Here is a 24,000-nt window from a genome sequence, read left to right as displayed (position 1 = left end):
AGTGAAAGTAAACAGTTGAGAAAGAAAGCGCATGTGTAACAGTTTAATGATCTGTGTGTCAGTTCTTAAAGTGACAGCAGCCTAATATTCCTGCTGACAAATTATAAGATTATATTTTAAAAAATCTCGTATAGTATCAATGTCAGAATTGTGGCCAGTGAAAATGCTGAGAGGCTAGTAACTTTGGAAAACTGCTAGCCACAGTGGCTGGTGAGTAAAAACGTTAATGTTAATCCCTGATATATGCATATATATGCGAAAACTACTCTATTTTAGTCGATACCTCGAGAAAGCAATTGTTTTTTGCATTTTATAAAAAATGTATTTAAAACATATATTTTAGCTATGCATTATTTTACCATGAGCAGATCCTTGTATATCCCCAAAGAGAGTTTTTTATTAAAGATTTAGCCGGATTTGGTTACATTTGAGGCTAATGCCAAAACATCCTCTTACCAACTCAGCGGAAAATTGTATTGCTCGGATGTTGCCTTTTCAAAGCTTCTGAGATTTAACAGACTTCTCAGTTATATTTAATTTGTGTCAGCTTTTTCTCATATTTCTCATATTTTCATATAGCGGACATCTTGATGAAGGAATCTTCTGACTTTTCTAGATTCACTGATGATGAATATGGCCATTCTGTGGCTTCATCACACTCATTTCTGCTCTACCAGATCGTGATGGTGTGATTGATGAGATGGGCCGAATGCACAGACAAATCTGTATTCTCTTCCGACCGAAGAGAGCCGTTCTTTCTGACTTTCTCTTTCACCACCTCTGCTGTCGTTTTGCCTGCTGACTCCTGATAGGCCGAGATGCAAGCGCTGTAAATTTGTAATTGCGACAGTATTATTTATCTTTATTAGAATCTTGTCAGAGTGATGTGGCGTAGGCCGAATGTCAATGACAGCTGTGATTGGACGGGATAGTGAGACGGGACTTTTGGCTAACTCGTCAGAGATAGGACAGTCGCGGCAGCCGGCACAAAAGCAGACATATGATTAGAGGAACAGACGTGCCTGCACACACACACACACACACACGCATGGTTAAGTGCTCGGACACGTGTGCGGGTACTCTGCCAAACGGGACACTTTTATATCCAAGGTCATTTGTGTTCAAGCATGCGTCATTCTAAGGCTTCTGTGCAAGTATGTCAGTGCAAACACTTCGTAAGCATGATGTTATGCTTATCATTAATAAATGATGCATTTGAAGGATGTAGAGTCATAGCACAAGGGTTTTCGAAAGTGACATGCTCTCTCTCATGCAGCCAAAAGCATCTGTTTGCAAAGGTGGATTTCCGGCTCATTTGACACCCACGGAAAAAAAAATCACAAATGTATATTGTATTTGATACAAAACTAGACTTCATCAAGTTTTTGATAAACTTGTTTGTTAAAAAGGGTTATTTGTAACCCTTTCCCCGCATGTATTTCTGTGACACTAGTGTCACCTAGTGGAATTACAGAAAACAGCATATTTTGCAAACGCACTTTCCGCACATTGCCTAACTCGAATCAAACACAACAGCTTTTACAGGTGCATTAACAGTTGACTACCGTATATACCCGAATATGAGATGAGGTTTGTGAGCTACAAATACGCTGATCGTCTTATATTTCCGATATAGACAAAGTCATGGGGGGGGAAACAGTAGAGGGCGCCAACACGATAGGCTATATAATTAGTGACAGTGTTATGTCATTAAGGGATAATGTCCACCCAGCCGGTTGTTATCGCAGAATAAACCCCTTCAGAGTGATCAGGACCCCGAGGCGAAGCGGAGCGTCACTCTGAAGGGGTTTATTCTGCGATAACAACCGGCTGGGTGGACATTATCCCGCTTATTACACGGCTACTAGTCTCAAATAAATTAGACACAAAATATTGTCTTGAGATTAAATATTTTATTAGCTCTTACGCAAAGCTTCCGCGAAGGAAAACAGTTCCGTACTGCTTTAAGCCTTTATCTATTGCTGCTAAATGTTGAAAATGAATGCTGAACGGGTTAGTTCACCCAAAAATGAAACCAAGCCTATTATTTACTCACCCTCAAGTCATTATAGGTGTTTATGACATTCTTCTGTCAGACAAATACAATCTGAGTTATATTTAAAAAGTCCAGGCTAACGTTAATCCCAGCAGTAGTTGGAGCTGTTTTTGAAGTCCATAAAAAATGCAGCTGTCCGTCAAATAACGTGCTCCACACGACTCCGATGGGTTAATAGAGCCTTCTGATTCCAATCGATGCGTTTGTGTAAGAAAAATATCCATATTTAAAACGCTATAAAGGAAACCTGCCTTGAAGTCTTCCATTGTAACCCACGGCTGTTTAAGCCACAAGATGGCGCCAGCGTTAAGCACAGAAGTAGAACCGGTCAAGATAACTCGTAGTACCCGGATGAGCGGGTGTTATCCGGAAATAACATACCGCTGGAATGCGCGATTGACCAATCAGAATCAAGTATTTCACAGTGTAATAAGAATTAAATAAACAGTAAAGTGCCGCCAGAATAAAGGCCCATGTGCACTGCTGTTCTTACTCCAACCCCACAGTTTGGCTTGTTTTAAGACTTTAATATCAGATGTGTTTGATTAAAAGCAGATGGTTATTTTCTATTTATCTTCACAGTACCACAATTATATACATACATACATAATTATTGTATTTTTTGTGAAAAAGGTTATACATTTTTGTCACTAATTCATTAATTTCTGAAATCATTGACAGAGTGCACTTTATTTTGTGACAGATTAATCAAAATATTTAATGAATTGTGTTTTTAAAAAAATTCCAATGAATTATCAGAAGAATTTTCTGATAATTTTCTGTTGAAAAACATTTTTTTTTCCACAAAAAAATGAGTCTGGAAAATGGGGGCTTGGGGGGTTGTCTTATATTCACTGTCGTCTTATTATTATTGGAGTACATACGGTACTTTTTTAATAAAAGGTCAAATATATTAGCTATGTGTCATGAGAGTAAGCAACCTGTTAAAAACATCCCCGCTCTGTGCATTCCTGACGGCCATTGTTGTTCCCCACAGGAGACCAGCGCTCCGAGAGCAAACTGCAATAAGATGATTATGATGTTCACCGACGGCGGGGAGGATCGAGCTCAGGACATCTTTGAGAAGTACAACTGGCCAAACAAAACAGTAAGTCAAGGCGAATCAGTCCAAAACATTCTGCAGTTTCATTGTGTTTGCATCCAGTGCCAAGTCGTTTTTCTGTTCTCCGTAAAGCTCTGAGATTTTGGACCAATAGAGACAGAGCGGCACGCGTCATAATCTGAAAGCCACGCCCATGGGGGGGGGGAAACAAACCAACCGTCTCCATTGACTTTCTATTGCAGGAAGCGGCCTCCTTATCATTTCAGACTTATTAAAAAAAATCTAACAATGTCTAAAAGCTGATATGTGACAAGGTGTACAGATAACAAGCTAAAAAACCCAGAACCAAAAACCCAGAAGTTTTTTATAAGCTGTTGACCCAAAAAAACGAGCGTTTAAGGACACAAAAGTGGATACAGGCAATTAAGACAGAGCGCGACATGCGAGATTACACTGAGAACTACGCCCACTGAAAGTAATCAGCAACAGGAAATATAATATATAAAACTGACATTTGGATATTTGATAACATACTGCACATGTAGGCATTACTGAGTGTCAGGATCCTAAAATTTACCTATTCTTCCTGCTGAAGCTTCACGTCTTATCCACTTTTATCGCCTTAAATGCTCGTTTTTGGGGGTCGACAGCTTATAAAAACGTAGGCATGTGTTTTTTAGCTTGTTTGCTGTACACCTTGTTACATATCATCTTTTAGAAATTGTTCTGCTTTTTGTAATAAGTCCGAAATGACAAGGAGGCGGCCTCACGCAATACAAAGTCAGTTGGATTGTCCCCTGGGGTGGGCGTGGCCTAAATACACTCAATGAAATAACATCAAAGCTATGACATCATAAATCTAATGTCATTCCAATATAAAACTGACAATCTATCTGAATATATCGAAATGATAAAACAATACATATGCTGTTAAATGAAGTCAGTTGAAATGAAGTCAGTTGCTAAATACTTTACATTTACTACCAATACATTTGTTCCAGAGATCACATGACCTAATGAACCATCTTCCATCCACAGGTGAGAGTTTTCACATTCTCGGTGGGGCAGCACAACTATGATGTGACTCCTCTGCAGTGGATCGCCTGTGCCAACAAGGGTAAGAGAGCGAGGAGAGTGTGTGTACGTTTGGTTATGAGATGTGAACTTTTGGTCTCCATTTGGGAACGTGTTTTTAAAAACACCATCTCAGAGTGGACTGAAGGCTGAAAAGGAGAGAAAAAGAAAACAAAAACATATTAGTGTGGACAAGCACATAGCAACTAGAGGTGTGATTCGTCACTGGTCTCACCATTCAGTTCGATTACGATTATCACGTCAACGCTTCGATTTGATTCGATATCACGTTGCGTTGCATCCTTAATTTTCACTATCACTGCACATGGCTACATTTTTATCAATGAACACAAGCGATCAGACTCATGAACTCCAAGAAAATAACTTCCTGAGCGTAGGAAACTACAAACACACCTTCAGTCTGAACACACACACACGACAGGAGCATTTAGAGCTAACAAACACTAGTGGACATAACACATAACACACACACACCTACACGCACACAAACACACTTGCGCGCACTTGCACACACTCACACACTCGTATGCAGACACTTGCATGCAAACGCTCCCACACGCTTGTGCATATACATACACACGCTCAAACCCACACATACACTTGCACACGTTCGCACACACATACATTTGCACACAAGCTCACACACTTGAACGCACAATCACGCTTGCGCACATACACACTCGGACATGCTTGCACAAACACACACACACCTGCACACATGCTTGCTCGCACACACACACATACATTTGCACACACACAAAAGCACGCATACAATCGCTCGTACACACGCACATACTCGCGCACATACACGCATGCAAACGCTCGCACACACGTTCGCGCATATAAACACTCGCACAGACTCGCACCCACACATGCACTTGCACACAGACACACTTTCACGCACATGCTCACACACATACACTTGCACACATGCTCACACGCTGTCAATTTTAAAATAGTGTATGCATTTTCTATAATCGATTATGATATTTTACTGCATCCACGCGGAATCGCAGCGCACCGTAGAAATGATTCATTTCAACACCCCTGATCGCAACACACTAGAACTTGTGGCGGCAACAACACTCACATTTTCATCAGAAAATGTAATAAATCAAGTTACTTTCAGTAATAATAACGCACACTCTCCAAAAAATGCTTTTCTTATTTAGTATTTTTGTCTCGTTTATAGACCAAACATCTAAAAATTCTTAAAACAAGAAATATTTACTAGACAAGCTAAAGTAACCCAGCAAACATTTGGACGTTTAATGACCGTTGAAAAGACGTCAATCCTACACGTCCCGTCACGGTTGAAAAATAGTTCCAAAATGAAAGTTGAACCGACGTCTTTGACGTCATCTGGCCGTGAACTGCACGTCTCTTCTGCGCGTCCCTGGACGTCTAAATGCGACGTCTTCTGGCTGTTTAAATGTGTTGCTACATAATTTACGTGTATTTATAAGCCTGCATATATAAAATAATTACACACCCATTGTGTAACATCGTGAAAGGCAATCAGTTATGACGTGAGGTTTAACACATCTTGACAAAGGTTCAAAAAAGGTCCAAAATAGGTCCAGTCAGACCTGAACCTCCATACAACGTTTTAATCACGTGCATCACAAACAAGAACACATTGAGGACATAAGCAAAAAAAACAGCATGTTCTGATTTACCACAACATTTTATCGTTTTGAACAGCCACAACTTTTCCTCTTTATTTATCATTGTTTAACATCTGTTAACCAAACTAAAATACCAAATTCAAAATACTGAATTATTAGCCTTTAAGATAATATTTTACAATAAGGTTCAAAGTTAACATTAACTAATAATGAACTGCACTTATAAATAATTTATTTATTTTTGTTAATGTTAATTTCAGCATTTACTAATGCATTATTAAAATCTTGTTAACATTAGTTAATGCACTGTGAACTAACATGAACAGCTGTATTTTTATTAACTAACGTTAACAAAGATTAACAAATACACAGTAACAAATGCATTGCTCGTTTCATGTTAACTAATGCATTAACTAATGTTAACTGATACAACCTTAGTGATACTGCCTATATAAAGGGATAGTTCACCCAAAAATGAAAATTCTGTCATGTTTCAAACCGGTATACCTTTCTATGTTCTGCTGAACACACAGATATTTGGAAGAACGTTTGTAACCTAACAGATCTCACAACACATTAAGTACTAAAGTAGGCAAATAATATAATGTTAGTTAATGGGAGGTTATATCTGTTTGGTTACAAACTGGCTTCCAAATATATTTGTGTTCAGCAGAACATTGAAAGGGATAACAATGAATTTTCATTTTTGGGTGAACTATCCTTGGCTTAAACACATTAAAGTTGTTTGGCTCATTTTTGTAAGCACCACCCCAGCTCTTCCTGTATAGGGCTTCAGGTGTTCCTCCATCGCTGCATCAATCTCAGAGTCTGGAGCATTCGGGTTCCACATCTTCACAGCATCTGAGGGAAGAGAATATATATATTTTTTTTAAATGAATAAAAGGGAAAATGTGAGGTAAGTTACATGCATTTATTCTCAAAATAGCTTAATGGAGTACAGCTAAATAAAAAAAAACAATGGAACAACGTGTATAATAATAATAATAATACATTTTATTTATAACGCACTTCATTCCGAAGAATCTCAAAAGTGCTACATGGGAAAATGACAAAAATCAATAAAAATAAGTAAAATGATATAATAATAAAAACAATCAACACATAAAAGCATTACATTTTATTTTATTGTATAAAAGATGTTCTGCTTTAAATGGGTGTTAGATGGGTCCATCAGTTGGGGGATCAGCATCTGTCCGCTCCCTCTTCAATACCACTGTGCTGCCCTAAAAAAAAAACTTAGGTGTGTGTCTGTGAGAAGGACCCTTAACTAGGTGTGTGTCTGTGAGAAGGACCCTTAACTAGGTGTGTGTCTGTGAGAAGGACCCTTAACTAGGTGTGTGTCTGTGAGAAGGACCCTTAACTAGGTGTGTGTCTGTGAGAAAGACCCTTAACTAGGTGTGTGTCTGTGAGAAGGACCCTTAACTAGGTGTGTGACTGTGAGAAGGACCCTTAACTAGGTGTGTGTCTGTGAGAAAGACCCTTAACCAGGTGTGTGTCTGTGAGAAGGACCCTTAACTAGGTGTGTGACTGTGAGAAAGGCCCTTAACTAGGTGTGTGTCTGTGAGAAGGACCCTTAACTAGGTGTGTGACTGTGAGAAGGACCCTTAACTAGGTGTGTGTCTGTGAGAAAGACCCTTAACTAGGTGTGTGACTGTGAGAAAGGCCCTTAACTAGGTGTGTGTCTGTGAGAAGGACCCTTAACTAGGTGTGTGACTGTGAGAAGGACCCTTAACTAGGTGTGTGTCTGTGAGAAAGACCCTTAACTAGGTGTGTGACTGTGAGAAAGACCCTTAACTAGGTGTGTGTCTGTGAGAAAGACCCTTAACTAGGTGTGTGACTGTGAGAAAGACCCTTAACTAGGTGTGTGTCTGTGAGAAGGACCCTTAACTAGGTGTGTGTCTGTGAGAAAGACCCTTAACTAGGTGTGTGTCTGTGAGAAGGACCCTTAACTAGGTGTGTGTCTGTGAGAAGGACCCTTAACTAGGTGTGTGTCTGTGAGAAATACCCTTAACTAGGTTTGTGTCTGTGAGAAAGACCCTTAACTAGGTTTGTGTCTGTAAGAAAGACCCTTAACTAGGTGTGTGTCTGTGAGAAATACCCTTAACTAGGTGTGTGTCTGTGAGAAATACCCTTAACTAGGTGTGTGTCTGTGAGAAATACCCTTAACTAGGTGTGTGTCTGTGAGAAAGACCCTTAACTAGGTGTGTGTCTGTGAGAAGGACCCTTAACTAGGTTTGTGTCTGTGAGAAGGACCCTTAACTAGGTGTGTGTCTGTGAGAAGGACCCTTAACTAGGTGTGTGTCTGTGAGAAAGACCCTTAACTAGGTGTGTATCTGTGAGAAAGACCCTTAACTAGGTTTGTGTCTGTGAGAAAGACCCTTAACTAGGTTTGTGTCTGTGAGAAAGTGAAAGACAGGTGGGCTGAGATGTCCCCTAAATAGATAAATGGTACCAATAAAAAGTATATTAAGGAACAATATATTTTTTTGATTGGTATATGGCCCAAATTACATCATATAAAGGATACATTAATAAGTTACAGTAATAATTTTGACGGTATCATTTAACATACTTTCTATTTATATGTTCGAAATAACTTTTCTACTTGGCCAAACTCAGTACATTTCAGTTGACAATGTAGCATAATTTCTTCCATTTCATTCGTGTCAAACAAGTAAAACTCAAGCATGTTAATCAAATAATACAAAATGTACTTACCCAAAAGTAGATTTTTAATAATATATCGATACAACTCCCCAATTCCTCTCCTCGTGGTTGTTCAACGGTCCCATCCGGTTTCCGGGAGAGCATATCTCGCGAGATAATATCCTATCGCGGGATTTTGTAATATCGCAGGCTGTATTAATAATAATAGATTTTATTTATAACGCACTATTACTATATATTGTTACTACATCTTGGCAGCACAGTTTTGGCTATCTTCATCCAACTCAAACCTAAATGGTGGATGGAAATGTATCTGTTTTACATAAAAATAATAACGAATACATAAAACAGATTGGGAAAACATTACTAAATGCAGCTTTACAATCACTTAACCACATGGGCACTTTGTGATTATAATTAATTAAATGAGATAAAGTAAATATATTTATTTTGCATGCAAAAGCGAGAAAAAAACAGGAATAATCTTTATGAAATACACGTGTATTTCATAAAGATTATTCCTGTTTTTTTCTCGCTTGACGTCATATTCACAACCTCTTAAAAACTACCTGGTGCACTTAAATTAATTATTGCAGCATTAACCAATGTGTAAGGTAAGCACAGCGTTTGCATATTTCACAAGCATTTCATAACATAAGGGTCAGGATGGACTATAATTGCACGTGTAAAAGACGTCGCCAGGTGACGTCCTCTCACAACCGAATCACAACAGGGTGTATATTGAACTACACGGAGCTAAAAGTCAAAGTAATAATTATACATACAACTCCAGAGAACTGTAGACATGAACAAACGTATCTGAATACATTTTTAAGAAATGTTTCTGTATTACACATTTTTACTGATTCATGCCGTCCTACCGCGACTATTTTTGGCCAGGGACACGACGTTGCCGTCGGACCAATGTTTGCTGGGAATTGTCTTGTTTTGGGGAAAAATAACTCAAAATGAAGAGAGTTTTTGCTTAAAATAAGTTAAATAATCTGCCAATGGGGTAAGAAAAATAATCTTAAAGCAACATTATTTTGCTTACCCCACATAGACAATTACGTTTGCTTGTCTAGTAAATAGCCTACTTCTTGTTTTAAGAATTTTTAGATATTTGCACTAGAAACAAGACAAAGATACTAAGTAAGGAAAGCATTTTTTTGCAGTGCAGGATCACTAGAAAATGCAAATATTCTTAATTTGTCATTTGGTATGACAGACTAGTATACAACGACTCATCCAATCAGACGTTAAAGACACAACTGCCCATTGTACAATTAATAAGAGCTTGCATGTAATCCTGATCATGTAATGTTGACCGATCTAACCTAACAAGTCAAAGCCAGTTAAAGCAAACATTCCCTCTCTCAGCTCCGTTTAACAATCAGTCCCTCTTCAATTCTGATTAGTTAATAACGAACGGGAGCAGAATACTTCAGAGTCCCCCGTCGCCCTCCCCTCCGTCTAATTAATTAGCTGAAGAGGAACTGCCGTCGCAGCGATAACCATGTTCGCAACTTCCCTGCGTCTCCAGCCAAAAGCGCTTCCACTTAAGGATTAGCCCTCTGTGCGGCGGCCATGTTCTCAGCTGTAATGACTGGCAGTGAGGGGACGGAGTCTGGCACAGCAAGCAAGACGCTGTTCTCAGCGGACTCCATCTCCACCGCAGGCTTTCATTTCGCTCGCCCATATCACAAAGACACAGAGGAACGCCCCTGACACCCTCACAAAGACGACATCGCTCGCGTCTCTCCCTTTTTTCTGTAGAATATGTGTACCAAATCATATCTGACTGAAAGCATTCGCAGGCGTCGCTAGATTGGTTCAAACGACAGAGGTACACTGCAAATGCTTTTCTTACTTAGTATTTTTGTCTTGTTTCTAGTCCAAACATCTAAAAATTCTTAAAACAAGAAGTATTTACTAGACAAGCAAAAGTAATTGTCTTGTTTTGGGGAAAAATAACTCAAAATGAAGAGAGTTTTTGCTTAAAATAAGATAAATAATCTGCCAATGGGGTGAGAAAAATAATTCAAACAGAAACTAGATTATTTTTCTCACCCCATTGGCAGATTATTTATCTTATTTTAAGCAAAAACTCTCTTAATTTTTATTTTATTTTCAACAAAACAAGAAAAAATATCTTATGTCACTTTACTTATATAGTAAATGCATCTTGATTTAAGAATTTTTAGATATTTAGACTAGAAACAAGACAGAAGGACTAGGTAAGAAGAGCATTTTTTGCAGTGTAGCCCTCATAATAAGCAGCGTTTCCTCCTCCGAACATACGCAGAGCGCTCTTTGACTAGCTCGTTAAGACTAGGATTGCATCGGATTGTCTGCGTCTTATTGTTCTGTTGTGCGTCTCGGAGCGTTTTGTAATCATGACCAAGTCGAGGGATCAGACTGGCGGCAACAATGAGAGACATGTTTGTTTGACACGGCTTAGTGTGTGTTGTCACTCCACCGGCTGTCTCTCAGCGAGCTCCTTCACACTCCGCTGACACACACACAGTCTCATACGGCCACCGCTGAATCAGAGCCAATTCCCAGTCTCTTTGATTCCCGCCGGCTCGCATTGATTTGATTAGATTCTTTCTACCGTGCTGATTGGTTTGACCCTCACACATCTCCTGAACACTTCTCTTTTTTGGCTTTAGTTTTTATACTCTAATTCTCTTGACTTTGATACGCTTCTAAAGACTTAAATTATTTCTGATTCATTAACTGAACTAGATTTGACTTCCTTATCTGCAGTCATTTTAGGGGCCGTCGCCTTCTGAAAGGGACGGGTTCAACACGAGCGTTATCTAATCCAACATTGGTGACATGATGGCAATTACCACGGAAAATCATTTTGATTCGTCCTTCAGCTTTTTGAGAATAACTTTAAAAAAGCATATTTTCTTTGAAAGGAAAATAGTTGTATTTATTAAATGAATATTTAATATTTATTTTATTATCTCACCTAATTGTAAGATTGTGATTTATATAGATGGCAAGAAAACCACAGATGTTTCCTGCTTGCCCAGTTTTCAGCCACTTATGGTGATCTGAACTCTACACCCGTCTCTGTGTTAATGACAGCTTCAGCTCAAATGAGCTGCAAAATGTTGTTCCTGAAGTTATCAAGACTGAAATTGTTCAGTGACCTTTACTGCAATAATGGCACACTAAGCGAAGGCTGAGTCATTTTCATGTTCAGGCGAATGATTTCAACGACATTTGCGCTTTCACTCTATAGATAATTAGAAAAACACATGGTACCTGTTTAAAAATATTCATACATGCAGATGTAAATACATGCATATATTATATACATACATACATACATACATACATGTACACATATACGCGCACACACACACACACACACACACACACACACACACACAAACCCACACATACATACATGTAAACATATACACACACACACACACACACACACACACACACACACGTCGTGTTTCCATGTTTTATGGGGACTTTCCATAGGCGTAATGGTTTTTATATTGTACAAACTGTACATCCTATCCCCTTACACTGCCCCTGCCCCTAAACATACCCATCACAGGAAACATTCTGCATTCTGCATTTTTACTTTCTAAAAAAAGGCCTTCTGTGCGATTTATAAGATGTTTTCCTCATGGGGACCAAAAAATGTCACCACAAGGACAAGGATTTCAGATATTGCCATCTTTGTGGGGACATTATGCCCCCATAACGTAGGGATTACCAGCCCACACATACATACATACATACATACAATACATATGAAAATGGCTGTAAATTAAGTTTGAAGTGAAAGTCGCTTGTTGACTGTAAACATTTTGAGGACGGCCCCTCAGATGCTCTTGTTGACCCTGCCTGTGTGTCCACTCACTCAATTATCAGCCTCTGAAGCACAGCCTCTGAATACCTAATGAGACGCTGCACATTCTGCGGCTAACATCTGCACAGCACTTGGTTAGTCTGTCTGAATGCTAAAATACGATGTGTCGCTAAGAACAATTCATTACGTTCATAAGCACAAAAAAAATTGGATGAAATAATTTTGTAATTAGAAGGAACTTTTTCTCTTTAAATTCCTTTAAGTACTGCATAAACTACATTCATAACAGCAGTTGCCTTAAAACAATTGCACTAAAGTTGCCACAGTGATTTCTGAGATCGCTATAAATATATATATATATATATATATAAACAGAGTCTGATTCTAGTTTAATATTATTTTGCTGGTAATTTTGAACTGTCGGTAGCGCACATTCAAACCCCTAAAGTTGTTGCCTATTTAGTCAGCTCATTATGTGTTAGTGCAAATATGTCAACATTAAAAAAAACAATGTTATTGGTTAACAAACAAGTTATTGGTGTGTGTTTATTTCTGAACAGGTTACTACTTTGAGATCCCTTCCATTGGAGCCATAAGAATCAACACGCAGGTTTGTCATTTCTACGGCTCCTTTTTTCATATATATGGACATTTTAAAATAAATAAATATGTTTATTGTGCAAGGATGCATAAAAGACATATATAGTGTTACAAAATAGTTCTCTTTATCAAAGAATCCTGAAAAATGTTGAGAAATGTCTTGCTTTCCAGAAAAATATTACGCAGCTTCAAGCGTGATAATAATCAGAAATGATGAAAATAATCCACAAAATTACTATTTTTACTGTATTTTTGTTCAAATAAATGCAGCTTTGGTGGCTTTCAAAACATTAAAACATCATACAGAATCTCTTCTGTGCATGGCTTTGAGTGACTGGTTGCTTTTATAAAACAGCAGCAGCATGAGAGACATGATGCATTAAAATTAATAATCACCATAAATATTATATCTGCCGGTTCACCGGATCTGCATTCTCAGTTGTGGACATATCAGCTTCAAAGGTGTCTGTGGCAGCCAATCAGATTTAATAAAGCCTCTGTACATGAATCCAGTTCACTGTAAGTTCATTCAGCTTCACGAGCTTTGAAGCACAATGATGTTATCGCCGTTTAGAGATATATATGTCACGCTAGAGAGCAGAACCATAAAGACGGAGGAACAGATTTTTACAGACTTCTATATTTAGCGTCAATAAGATTCAAATGGGACTGTGATTTCTGTAATCCACTTCCGTACAGTTTTCATTATCCCGCAGCAATCTTTCCCGAGGCCGGCGAAACCCGCCACAATAACATCGCTCTTCTCCGAAAGCAGTCGCTCCAATTTCCCCACATCTTCTCTGTGATTATTCGGTGTGCTCTTCACTCTCCCAGCCTTTCTTCTTTATCTCCTCTCTATCACCTTTTACTATCTGCTCCCCTCTTTTTCCAATCCAACTTTGCTTTATTCATTCCTGTCTCTTTCTGCGTCTAACCTCCCCACAGGCGCCTGAATAGACCATCAGCTGTTCCATTAGGCTGAGTTTAATTTTATTCAGAGAACTGCCACTTATTCTATAATAGCCTGCACGAGACAGGTGTGGGCGCCTAACTGTATATATGGACAGCACACCTGTGCACCCCCCGCTCCCCCCCCGTCACATCCCGTTACCGAAGAGAGCCGTGGACGTCCGGTGCCAAAAATAATCACACGTCCACTGCAAATGTTTGCGGATGCTGGTGGATTTCTGTCATGCTGTAAAAAATCCACCTTGCAAAAGTAAAAATGTAGGGTTCAATTCTCACTATTAAAGGGGTGATAAATTGAGAAATCAACTTTCCCTTGAGCCTTTGATATATGAAAGGTCATGGTAATATAAGAATATCCTGTTCGTTTCAGAACTGAAAACTTCCTTGTTAGTCAAAGAAAACCTTTTATAGACACCAGGCCCAGAAAACGAGAGCTCTCAAATCAATGACGTATTAGAAGGGGAAACTCCACCTCTACGTCTGCTTCTGTAGCTCCGCCCACCTGCCTCTGTAGCCCCGCCCACCTGTGTCTGTTTGCCCTGCCCACCTGCTTCTGTAGCCCCGCCCACCTGCTTATGTAGCCCCGCCCACCTGTGTCTGTTTGCCCTGCCCACCTGATTCTGTAGCCCCGCCCACCTGTGTCTGTTTGCCCTGCCCACCTGCTTCTGTAGCCCCGCCCACCTGCTTCTGTAGCCCCACCCACATGTGTCTGTTTGCCCTGCCCACCTGCTTCTGTAGCTCTGCCCACCTTCTTCTGTAGCCCCGCCCACCTGCTTCTGTAGCCCCACCCACCGACTCGAGCAGCTAAACGAGCAATAAACACGCCGAAGATACCAAGATAATTGTTTGTAAACAAGTCTCAGGTCGAGCTGGATTTGCAGACATATTGAGATTAAAACACAACGCTGTGCTTCTATATTGGATCCGACAGGAATGGTGCAGCACACTTATGTTGAGTAAAACATGTTTTTATATGTGATAGTATTGCACTGTTACAGATCGATTATGTGTACGTGTGTAACAGAACATACCTCAGCACACTGTCACAGGATGGAGAATCCTTTATTTGTTGGTTCATTGCGATTCGGGATCAGATCGGACATGTAATGTTTTGGGCCAGGACTCAAAGCCCAACGTCCCGGAGATGTGTGTTTTCCAGACCAAACCGTAAGCCTGTCGGCAGGCGGTGAATCTTAAATAGTGAAATAACATTCATTTCTTGATCTGTGTTTAATGTTCACTCTCTTGACTTGATATTTGAAGAATAGCGCGCGTGTGTGTGTATTTGTGTGCGCGTGTGTGTGTCTGTGTTTGTCTGTGTGTGTGTTCGGTTCGCGCTTATCCACCGATCCGACGGGCCAAGTAATAAAAAAATTAATCAGTCGTGGGGGGATGAGAGATAAAGACGTTTTGAGAGCCCTGTCAGAGAATTATTCCGGTTGCCGCTTTCAAAACAATCCCTCATGTGAACTGACAGTGGAGCTTAAGCTCATTAAATATGCAAATCTTATCCAATCCTAGCCGTGGGCGTTTACTTCCAAGTCTCCAGTGACACGCCCATCAAAACTCAGCGTTCAGGAGAGAGCCTCAAAACCAGTGTAGAAAATAGCCGGTTACTTATTAGTTATGATGTTTGTTAATGTAAAAAACACACAAACGTTTTTTGAGGAAAACATTCCAGGATTTTTCTCCACGATAGACTTCAATACGGACCAACGGTGTACAGCACTCTTTCACAAAACAGTAATATTGTGAAATATTATTACAATTTCAAATCACTGTTTTCTATTTGAATATAACTTAAAATGTAATTTATATCCTGTGATCAAAGCTGAATTTATCATCATTACTCCATTCTTCAGTGTTCCTTCAGGAACCATTCTAACATGAGGATTTGATGCTCAATAAACATTTATGATTATTATGAATGTTGAAACTGCTTCATGTTTTGTGGAAACTGTGATTCGCTTTATTTCAGGATTCTTTAATAAATCGCAAGTTCAAAAGAACAACATTTATTTTAAATAGAAATATTTTAAAAATATATATAAATATATCTTGATACATTTTGCAAATGGTATATAGAATTATGAATGCTCAATGACTCAAATGCTGATTGCATAAGTACTCAGATATTTACTGTTGTGTTGATTGTGAAATGTTAAAAGCTGTCTTATCTTTGTCCTCTACCTGTGTAACGTTGAAGTGTCACATTGCTGAAGGGTATAATGAAAATAATGTGAATATGAAAGCAGCTCCTTCATAATTGAGCTGCTGCATTGAGTTCATGAACGTTATGGACTACAAGCTAATCTGTGTCGGCGGCCCGCTGTGTCCCCGCTCTTTATCCTCTCGTCTCGCCGAGGCCGCCATTACGACCCACCGCTGTTTACCTTTCTCCTTTCTCCTGCCTGAAAAGGTCCGCCTGTCATCGTCTCTGCTGAAACGTGTCCCCACGGCACGTTAAACAGTGTTTTAGTGAGCTAATAATAGAATAGGTTACGCTTGTCAGCACTTCCTTGTTCCAGCAAGAAATAAAAGTGGCCTAATGTTGCGGTTTCATCAAAAGGCCACACTTACACAAGCCGCTAGCTTTCACACAGACTAAATATTCTCTGCATGAGCGTCTGGCCCTCCATTAGCTGTGCAAAGATTGCATATAAGTATGTTTACTTGGCCCAGCGTTCACGTAGAATGGTGAAATATTCAGCTCAATCTCATGAAATGTCAAAATTAACAGAAAAAAATGTGTTAAAAAAGATTCTCACAGTTGTATTACAGTTGAAAAATGGGAATATAATTTGATAATAAAATTATTAAAACATCTCTATAGATAGTTCAATAGCTCAGTTCAATTTAATGTTTACATTTAAAATGCAATTTAGTGTAGTGTGTTTCCTATCTATCTATCTATCTATCTATCTATCTATCTATCTATCTATCTATCTATCTATCTATCTATCTGTCTGTCTGTCTGTCTGTCTGTCTGTCTGTCTGTCTGTCTGTCGGTCGGTCGGTCGGTCGGTCGGTCGGTCGGTCGGTCGGTCGGTCGGTCGGTCGGTCGGTCGGTCGGTCGGTCGGTCGGTCGGTCGGTCGGTCGGTCGGTCGGTCGGTCGGTCGGTCGGTCGGTCGGTCGGTCGGTCGGTCGGTCGGTCGGTCGGTCGGTCGGTCGGTCGGTCGGTCGGTCGGTCGGTCGGTCGGTCGGTCGGTCGGTCGGTCGGTCGGTCGGTCGGTCGGTCGGTCGGTCGGTCGGTCGGTCGGTCGGTCGGTCGGTCGGTCGGTCGGTCGGTCGGTCGGTCGGTCGGTCGGTCGGTCGGTCGGTCGGTCGGTCGGTCGGTCGGTCGGTCGGTCGGTCGGTCGGTCGGTCGGTCGGTCGGTCGGTCGGTCGGTCGGTCGGTCGGTCGGTCGGTCGGTCGGTCGGTCGGTCTGTCTGTCTGTCTGTCTGTCTGTCTGTCTGTCTGTCTGTCGGTCGGTCGGTCTGTCTGTCTGTCTGTCTGTCTGTCTGTCTGTCTGTCTGTCTGTCTGTCTGTCTGTCTGTCTGTCTGTCTGTCTGTCTGTCTGTCTGTCTGTCTGTCTGTCTGTCTGTCTGTCTGTCTGTCTGTCTGTCTGTCTGTCTGTCTGTCTGTCTGTCTGTCTGTCTGTCTGTCTGTCTGTCTGTCTGTCTGTCTATCTATTTGTATTTATTTCAGGTCTAGTTTTAGTAACTTAATTACACACAGTCTCTCTCACACACACTCACAAACACACACACAAAAACAAAGAATGTATGAACAGTGACAAACAAACACCCTTTCAACATGAAACCAAGAGACAAGACCTACACCTCTCGCCACAGCCTCTTGGATGTTTTATCACCCCTTTTAGGGTTTTAATAAAATCTGTACGTTTTTATTTCTATTGACTTTGGGGTGAAATATGGCTGTGTTTTTACCATGTTCACTCCTTTATATGATTAACCTCCCTTACGGCGACCCAACAGGTGTGATCCTTCCTGTGGCAGACCACCCCACCTCTCCAGAGCCAGAATGTGCTTTCTAACCGCTGTAATATGCTTTAATAGCTGCTTTATGATGATTTGTTACGGCTGGAAGTGCCTCTGTGCAGTGGGCTTTACTGGCCCCTCGGGCGGACGCTTTTAACAGCGTGCTTTATGTAATGGAGCGGCGAGTCGGAGCCGTTTGTGGACTCCCTGCCTTTGAGAGTTATAACCTGTTGAGAATAGATGGTTTTGATTGGTGATTCTGCGCATGTTTGTTGTAAAATTGAGCTGGAATATGGTTCTTGTTATATATGTGTTGAATTCTGTGTGTTTTTTCATTATCAGGAGTATTTGGATGTTCTGGGACGGCCGATGGTGCTGGCAGGCCCAAGGGCTAAACAAGTGCAGTGGACCAACGTCTACCAGGATGCTCTGGTATGAAAGATTACCATCAATCAGATTAATCATCATCAGCAAACTCAAAATTGCATTTAATAGTTAAAATCTGGCCAATTCATATAGGTCTGCACAGACTCTGAGACCACTTCAATTATGTGTTTGTTTTAGTGCTGTCAAACGATTAAATGCATCCAAAATACACCGATCACAGGTGAAGTGAGTAACACTGATGATCTCTTCATCTCCTGTTAGTGTGTGGGATATATTAGGCAGCAAGTGAACATTTTGTCCTCAGAGTTGACGTGTTAGAAGCAGGAGAAATGGGCAAGCGTGAGGATTTGAGTGAGTTTGACAAGGGCCAAATTGTGACGGCTAGATGACTGGGTCAGAGCATCTCCAAAACTGCAGCTCTTGTGGGCTGTTCCCGGTCTGCAGTGGTCAGTATCTATCAAAAGTGCTCCAAGGAAGGACCAGTGGAGAACCGGCCACAGGGTCATGGGCGGCCAAGGCTCATTGATGCACGTGGGGAGCGAAGGCTGGTAAACAAAAGTATTTGAAAAAAGTATTTGAATGCATATATATTTAAGAAATATTTGCATATACATATATTCATATCATTTATATTTTATATAAATATAACAAAATATTAAATGTATACATAGGTGTGTGTATTTATTTATACATAATAATTATAGACAGTACACAAAAACACAAAGTTTTATTTTGGATGCTATTAATCGTGATTAATCATTTGACAGGACTAGTTTGTTTATTATACAGAAAATGCAGTTTAATCAAACAATCAAATTAATATTATAATCAAAGTAAAAAGAGCTTATCGTTGTACATTAAAAAAGTGCATATTGTTATTGCACAATGGGCTGTCTACTTCACAAATCAATCAGTCAATTATTGTGATTCTTTTAAATGAATCATTCGGTGACTCGCTCTGAATAGATCTTCAGTCTGAATAATGGACTAAAATTATGATCCAAGTTATTCAACTAAATATACAAGTTAAATTTATTAATGAGGTCATATTTAATTCTATGAACTATCCAAATCAAACTAGCCAAATCAAATTTTGTTGCAATATTGTCCTGTTTAACACTGTGAAGCTGCTTTGAAACAATCATCATTGTAAAAACGCGATATTAATAAAGGTGATTGATTGATTGATTGATTGATTGATTGATTGATTGATTGATTGATTGATTGATTGATTGATTGACTAAATCAGTCAAATGACTCCCTTTCTCTTAAATGACTCACTGAACTGCAGGAATTGTGGCCAAGTCATGCACTTTTTTAAATGAATGTTAAAAATGCTCATTTGTAAGTTTAGTTATTGTTGATTTAGTTATTAAATGATAAAGTGTACATAAGTATACATATGTGACCCTGGACTACAAAATCAGCCATAAGGGTCCATTTTCTGAAATTGAGATTTATACATCATCTGAAAGCTGAATAAATAAGCTTTCCATTGATGTGTGGTTTGTTAGGATAGGACAATATTTAAAAATATTTTTAAGTCGCTTTGGATAAAAGCGTCTGCTAAATGATTAAATGTAAATGTAAAATCTGGAATCTGAGGGTGCAATTAAAGTGAAATATTGAGAAAATCATCTTTAAAATTGTCCAAATGAAGTCTTTAGAACGTTTCTGATATATTTACAATAGGAAATTTGCTAAATATCGTCATGGAACATGATCTTTACTTTATATCCTAATGATTTGTGGCATAAAAGACAAATGGATAATTTTGACCCATGCGATGTATTGTTGGCTATTTTGTATGACTGGTTTTGTTCTCCAGGGTCACCTAGCGTATGCATTTGAAATACATTTAGAAACTCTTGAAGAAATAATGTTTGGTTGTGTTTAGCAAGAACTAAACCCTGTAGGAAACACACAAACTCATTGATTTGAGACTGAGAAGGCGTTTCAGATTGCATTGTTAGCGGTGGCCACTGGCTGTGATATTGTTCATTCTTTGCTTTCTTTCCAGAATGCACTCATTTGAATCTCCACAGCTAGTTTGTTTTCTCATTGACCATATAATTTTACTACGAGTTGGCGGGCGCTTTATATGCATCAGTCTTTTATTCATGTGTGCAGTGTGCTGTGAGATGCTTCCTCGAGATCACAGCGATAACTACAGTCGTTTTATGTTGCTGTGTTTGTTTTGTGTTTACAGGGTTTAGGTCTCGTCATTACCGGCACAATGCCCGTCTTCAATCTCACCGTTGACGGAGACTCGAAAGTAAGTCACGAGCGGCTTCCTGTAAATAAACCGCTGCTAATTTATTTTGTATGCCCCGCAGGATGAAAGAAATGTTGCATTATGGCATTTTTGCATTATTAGTTTGATCACGTTCCAGTTGTAATTCTTTGCATGTTCCCTAAATGACATTGACAAACTGTTTGAGAGCGGCATGTTTCACAGTGTTGAATGCATATTGAATAGGGCTTGACTTTGAAGACACACAAAGCTGTTTGACTTTTGAAGTTCATATTAAGTGTTTTATGTGTTATATTTATTTATTATAACAGCATGCACTCTTAAATAATATGTTTTGGTTCAACAACAAAAAAAACACACACAATTTCTGCCAGTCTGGTGTAAATCTTGAGTATCTGTAGAGTCGTGTTGATCCTTTATATCTCTCAAGAGTCTTTAGTTTATCAGATTTATAAAAGACGGATACACTGAACCGATTCTTTCTGAAAATAGCTGAGCTTGTGGAGGCGTGCAGTGGGCGGAGCTAAAGACACACACACACACATACACACACTTTATACGTTGTTGTTCACATTATATGCACTTACACTCTGATTGCCATCGAAACACACACATTTGATGCAGTTTCACTCACCAACTGCGGTTTGCACTCATGACCAGAACAAACACACACACACACACACACACACACACACACACACAGAGAACTCCAGAAACACAAACTGCATCCCCTGTTCCCTTAACGCTGGGTTATTTGTTTAGCTGAACAAGGTGATCTTTGCCTCAAAGCAGAAACTTCTTTAGTGACATTGTTGATATCTTGTCTAAAAGCACAAACGCCAGCGCCGCCGCCGGCTCCTGTAACCCAAACCAAGCTCGTCGATGGACGTTAACAATTTGTAGCATAAACAAAATAACTTGATTACTCTAAACAATTACTCAAAACTACCAGAGTTGTAGCCCTGGAATCAATTACTCTTATATATTTCAGTTTAAATCAACAGCTATCATAGCACATGTTCACATATCTTATTTAACATGTATTTTTAATGAAAAAGTAAAAAACTTGTCACTGGCATTAGCGCAGTTATTGCTTAAAGAGTCAATGTAGTTTACCTTCACTCTGAAATATTTGAGTAAGCTCATAAATTGAACTTAAAAATATCATGTAATCTCATTTTTAGTAGTGGAAACTTGACTGACTTTAACTAGCTAATTCAATAAATGCCACCTTGCTAATTGGTTACAAAATATAATACATTTAACACACAGTATATCTGTCCTCAAACTGAGCTCACACTGTATGGAAATCCTAAAAAACCCAACCTTACAGAAGCTCACACTTAATATTAATCTGGCACAAAAACATGATATAACACTTCATTTTGATAATTTTGTAATTCCTTTTGTGTGTCATGGCAAAGCATGCTGGGAAATAGAAATCCCAGCCCAGTTTCGGTTCAATTTAAATTTGTCTGAATAAAAAGAAACAAACTCCAAACACTTAAAATGTGTCCGTTTTGAGAACTCTAAATACTCATAAAACTTCATTTGTTTGAACTAATTTGTTTAATTTGAGTTGATTAATTATGCATACATTTCATAACCAGTTAATTATTTTGAGCATTAGGGTTTACAGTGCACAAGACAATTTCATTAAGTTATTACAACCCAATAAAAAAAGCCAATTAACGTAGAAATTTGAGTTTAAATTAAGGACAATATCAAGTTAAGGCAATGATCAACATTACGTCAACACAACTCTACAAAGTTTGAAACTTAAAAGATTTAATTAAAACAATAATTACGAATTTTTAACTTGCAACCGCGCATTTATTTAAGCTGTGTTAACAGGACCCTTGAATTAGTGTGGAATGAAGTTGCAATTGTGTTCATGATATGATTTACAGGTAAAACGATATAATCTATAGCGTTTGCACGCATCTTTTGTCGTGTGTTATTTGAAGAGTAATTTCCATTAGATGTTCAGGCCTGATCATCATTCCTGTCCTGGCAGTGACTGATAAATGAGGAGTGCATTATAATTCTACACATCGCATATTTTTCTTGAAAGCACTTCATTTTCCACTTTATTTGCTCCTTTAATTGATGTCCTTAGCAGGTGCTTTCTTACCAAAGCTATATTTCTTCTTGGACAGTGTGCATGATAACTCTGATACAACATTATGTATCGCATAAAAATGATGAAATGTGCTTGTTGCGCAAACAATGCACTCTCACAGCATTAATCCAGCCAACCTTACCTGTAGGTTTGTCAGATATCAATCCTGCCCCCTTGTGGTCATTTTATTGCCTTTTTCACCCTTTTGGTTTCTTTATTGCAGAATCAGTTGATTCTTGGTGTCATGGGTGTAGACATCGCCCTCAGTGAAATTAAAGAGCTCACACCGCGGTATAAGGTAAAGGAAGTCACCTTCTCAGTCTCTTCTTTCAGTCATCAGTCATTAAAGGGTTAGTTCACCCCAAAATGAAATGTCTGTCATTAACTCCTCTCCCTAATGTCGCTCCACACCCGTAAGACCTCCGTTCATCTTCACACACAGTTTAAGATATTTTATATTTAGTCCGAGAGCGTATGCAAGTGTATGCACACTATACTGTCCATGTCCAGAAAGGGAATAAAAACATCATCACAGTAGTCCATATGAGACATCAGTGGGTTAATTAGAGTCTCTTGAAGCATCCAAAATACATTTGGGTCCAAAAATAACAAAAACTACGACTTTATTCAGCATTGTCTTCTCTTCCGCGTTTGTTTTCAATCCTCAAATAAAGATTCAAACGGTTATGAATCAGCGAATTGATTGATGATTCGGATCGCCAATGTCACGTGATTTCAGCAGTTTGACACGTGATCCGAATCATGAATCAATACGCTGATTCATAACCGATCGAATCTTTATTTGAGGATTGAAAACAAACAGGTATTTTACCAGGTTACTTTACCAGGTACAACCAATTTTTGGACCCAAATGTATTTTTGATGCTTCAAGAGACTCTAATTAACCCACTGATGTCTCATATGGACTACTGTGATGATGTTTTTATTCCCTTTCTGGACATGGACAGTATAGTGTGCATACACTTGCATACGCTCTCGGACTAAATATAAAATATCTTAAACTGTGTGTGAAGAGGAACGGAGGTCTTACGGGTGTGGAGCGACATTAGTGTGAGGAGTTAATGACAGACATTTCATTTTTGGGTGAACTAACCCTTTAATTTGTGTCTCTGCACACAGCTCGGAGCCAATGGTTACACGTTTGCCATTGATCCCAATGGATACGTCCTGCTCCACCCGAACCTACAGCCTAAGGTGAGAATCAGTTGTGTTTGTCCCTTGTTTATAGAAGTGAATAGTTCATCTCTTGTTTTCTTCCTGCCTTCAATTTGTAATGACATGTTCATCTCCA

General features: G+C 39.3%; 1 protein-coding gene across 2 annotated transcripts in view; it reads left to right on the top strand.

Annotated features, from left to right (window-relative positions):
- Positions 1-24,000, top strand: part of cacna2d2a (calcium channel, voltage-dependent, alpha 2/delta subunit 2a) — a 320,181-nt gene that overhangs the window by 271,427 nt on the left and 24,754 nt on the right. For both annotated transcript variants that reach the window (XM_067460456.1, XM_067460455.1), the window contains exons 12-18: positions 3,054-3,164; positions 4,158-4,236; positions 12,935-12,984; positions 18,268-18,357; positions 20,522-20,587; positions 22,912-22,986; positions 23,829-23,903. In XM_067460456.1, the coding sequence (XP_067316557.1) occupies positions 3,054-3,164; positions 4,158-4,236; positions 12,935-12,984; positions 18,268-18,357; positions 20,522-20,587; positions 22,912-22,986; positions 23,829-23,903 (546 nt within the window). The remainder of the gene's footprint in view (positions 1-3,053; positions 3,165-4,157; positions 4,237-12,934; positions 12,985-18,267; positions 18,358-20,521; positions 20,588-22,911; positions 22,987-23,828; positions 23,904-24,000) is intronic.

The sequence above is a fragment of the Pseudorasbora parva genome, chromosome 12, assembly GCF_024679245.1.
Source record: "Pseudorasbora parva isolate DD20220531a chromosome 12, ASM2467924v1, whole genome shotgun sequence".
NCBI lineage: Eukaryota > Metazoa > Chordata > Actinopteri > Cypriniformes > Gobionidae > Pseudorasbora > Pseudorasbora parva.
The sequence above is the reverse complement of the archived record's forward strand: the minus strand, read 5'-3'. Positions and strand labels throughout refer to the sequence as shown.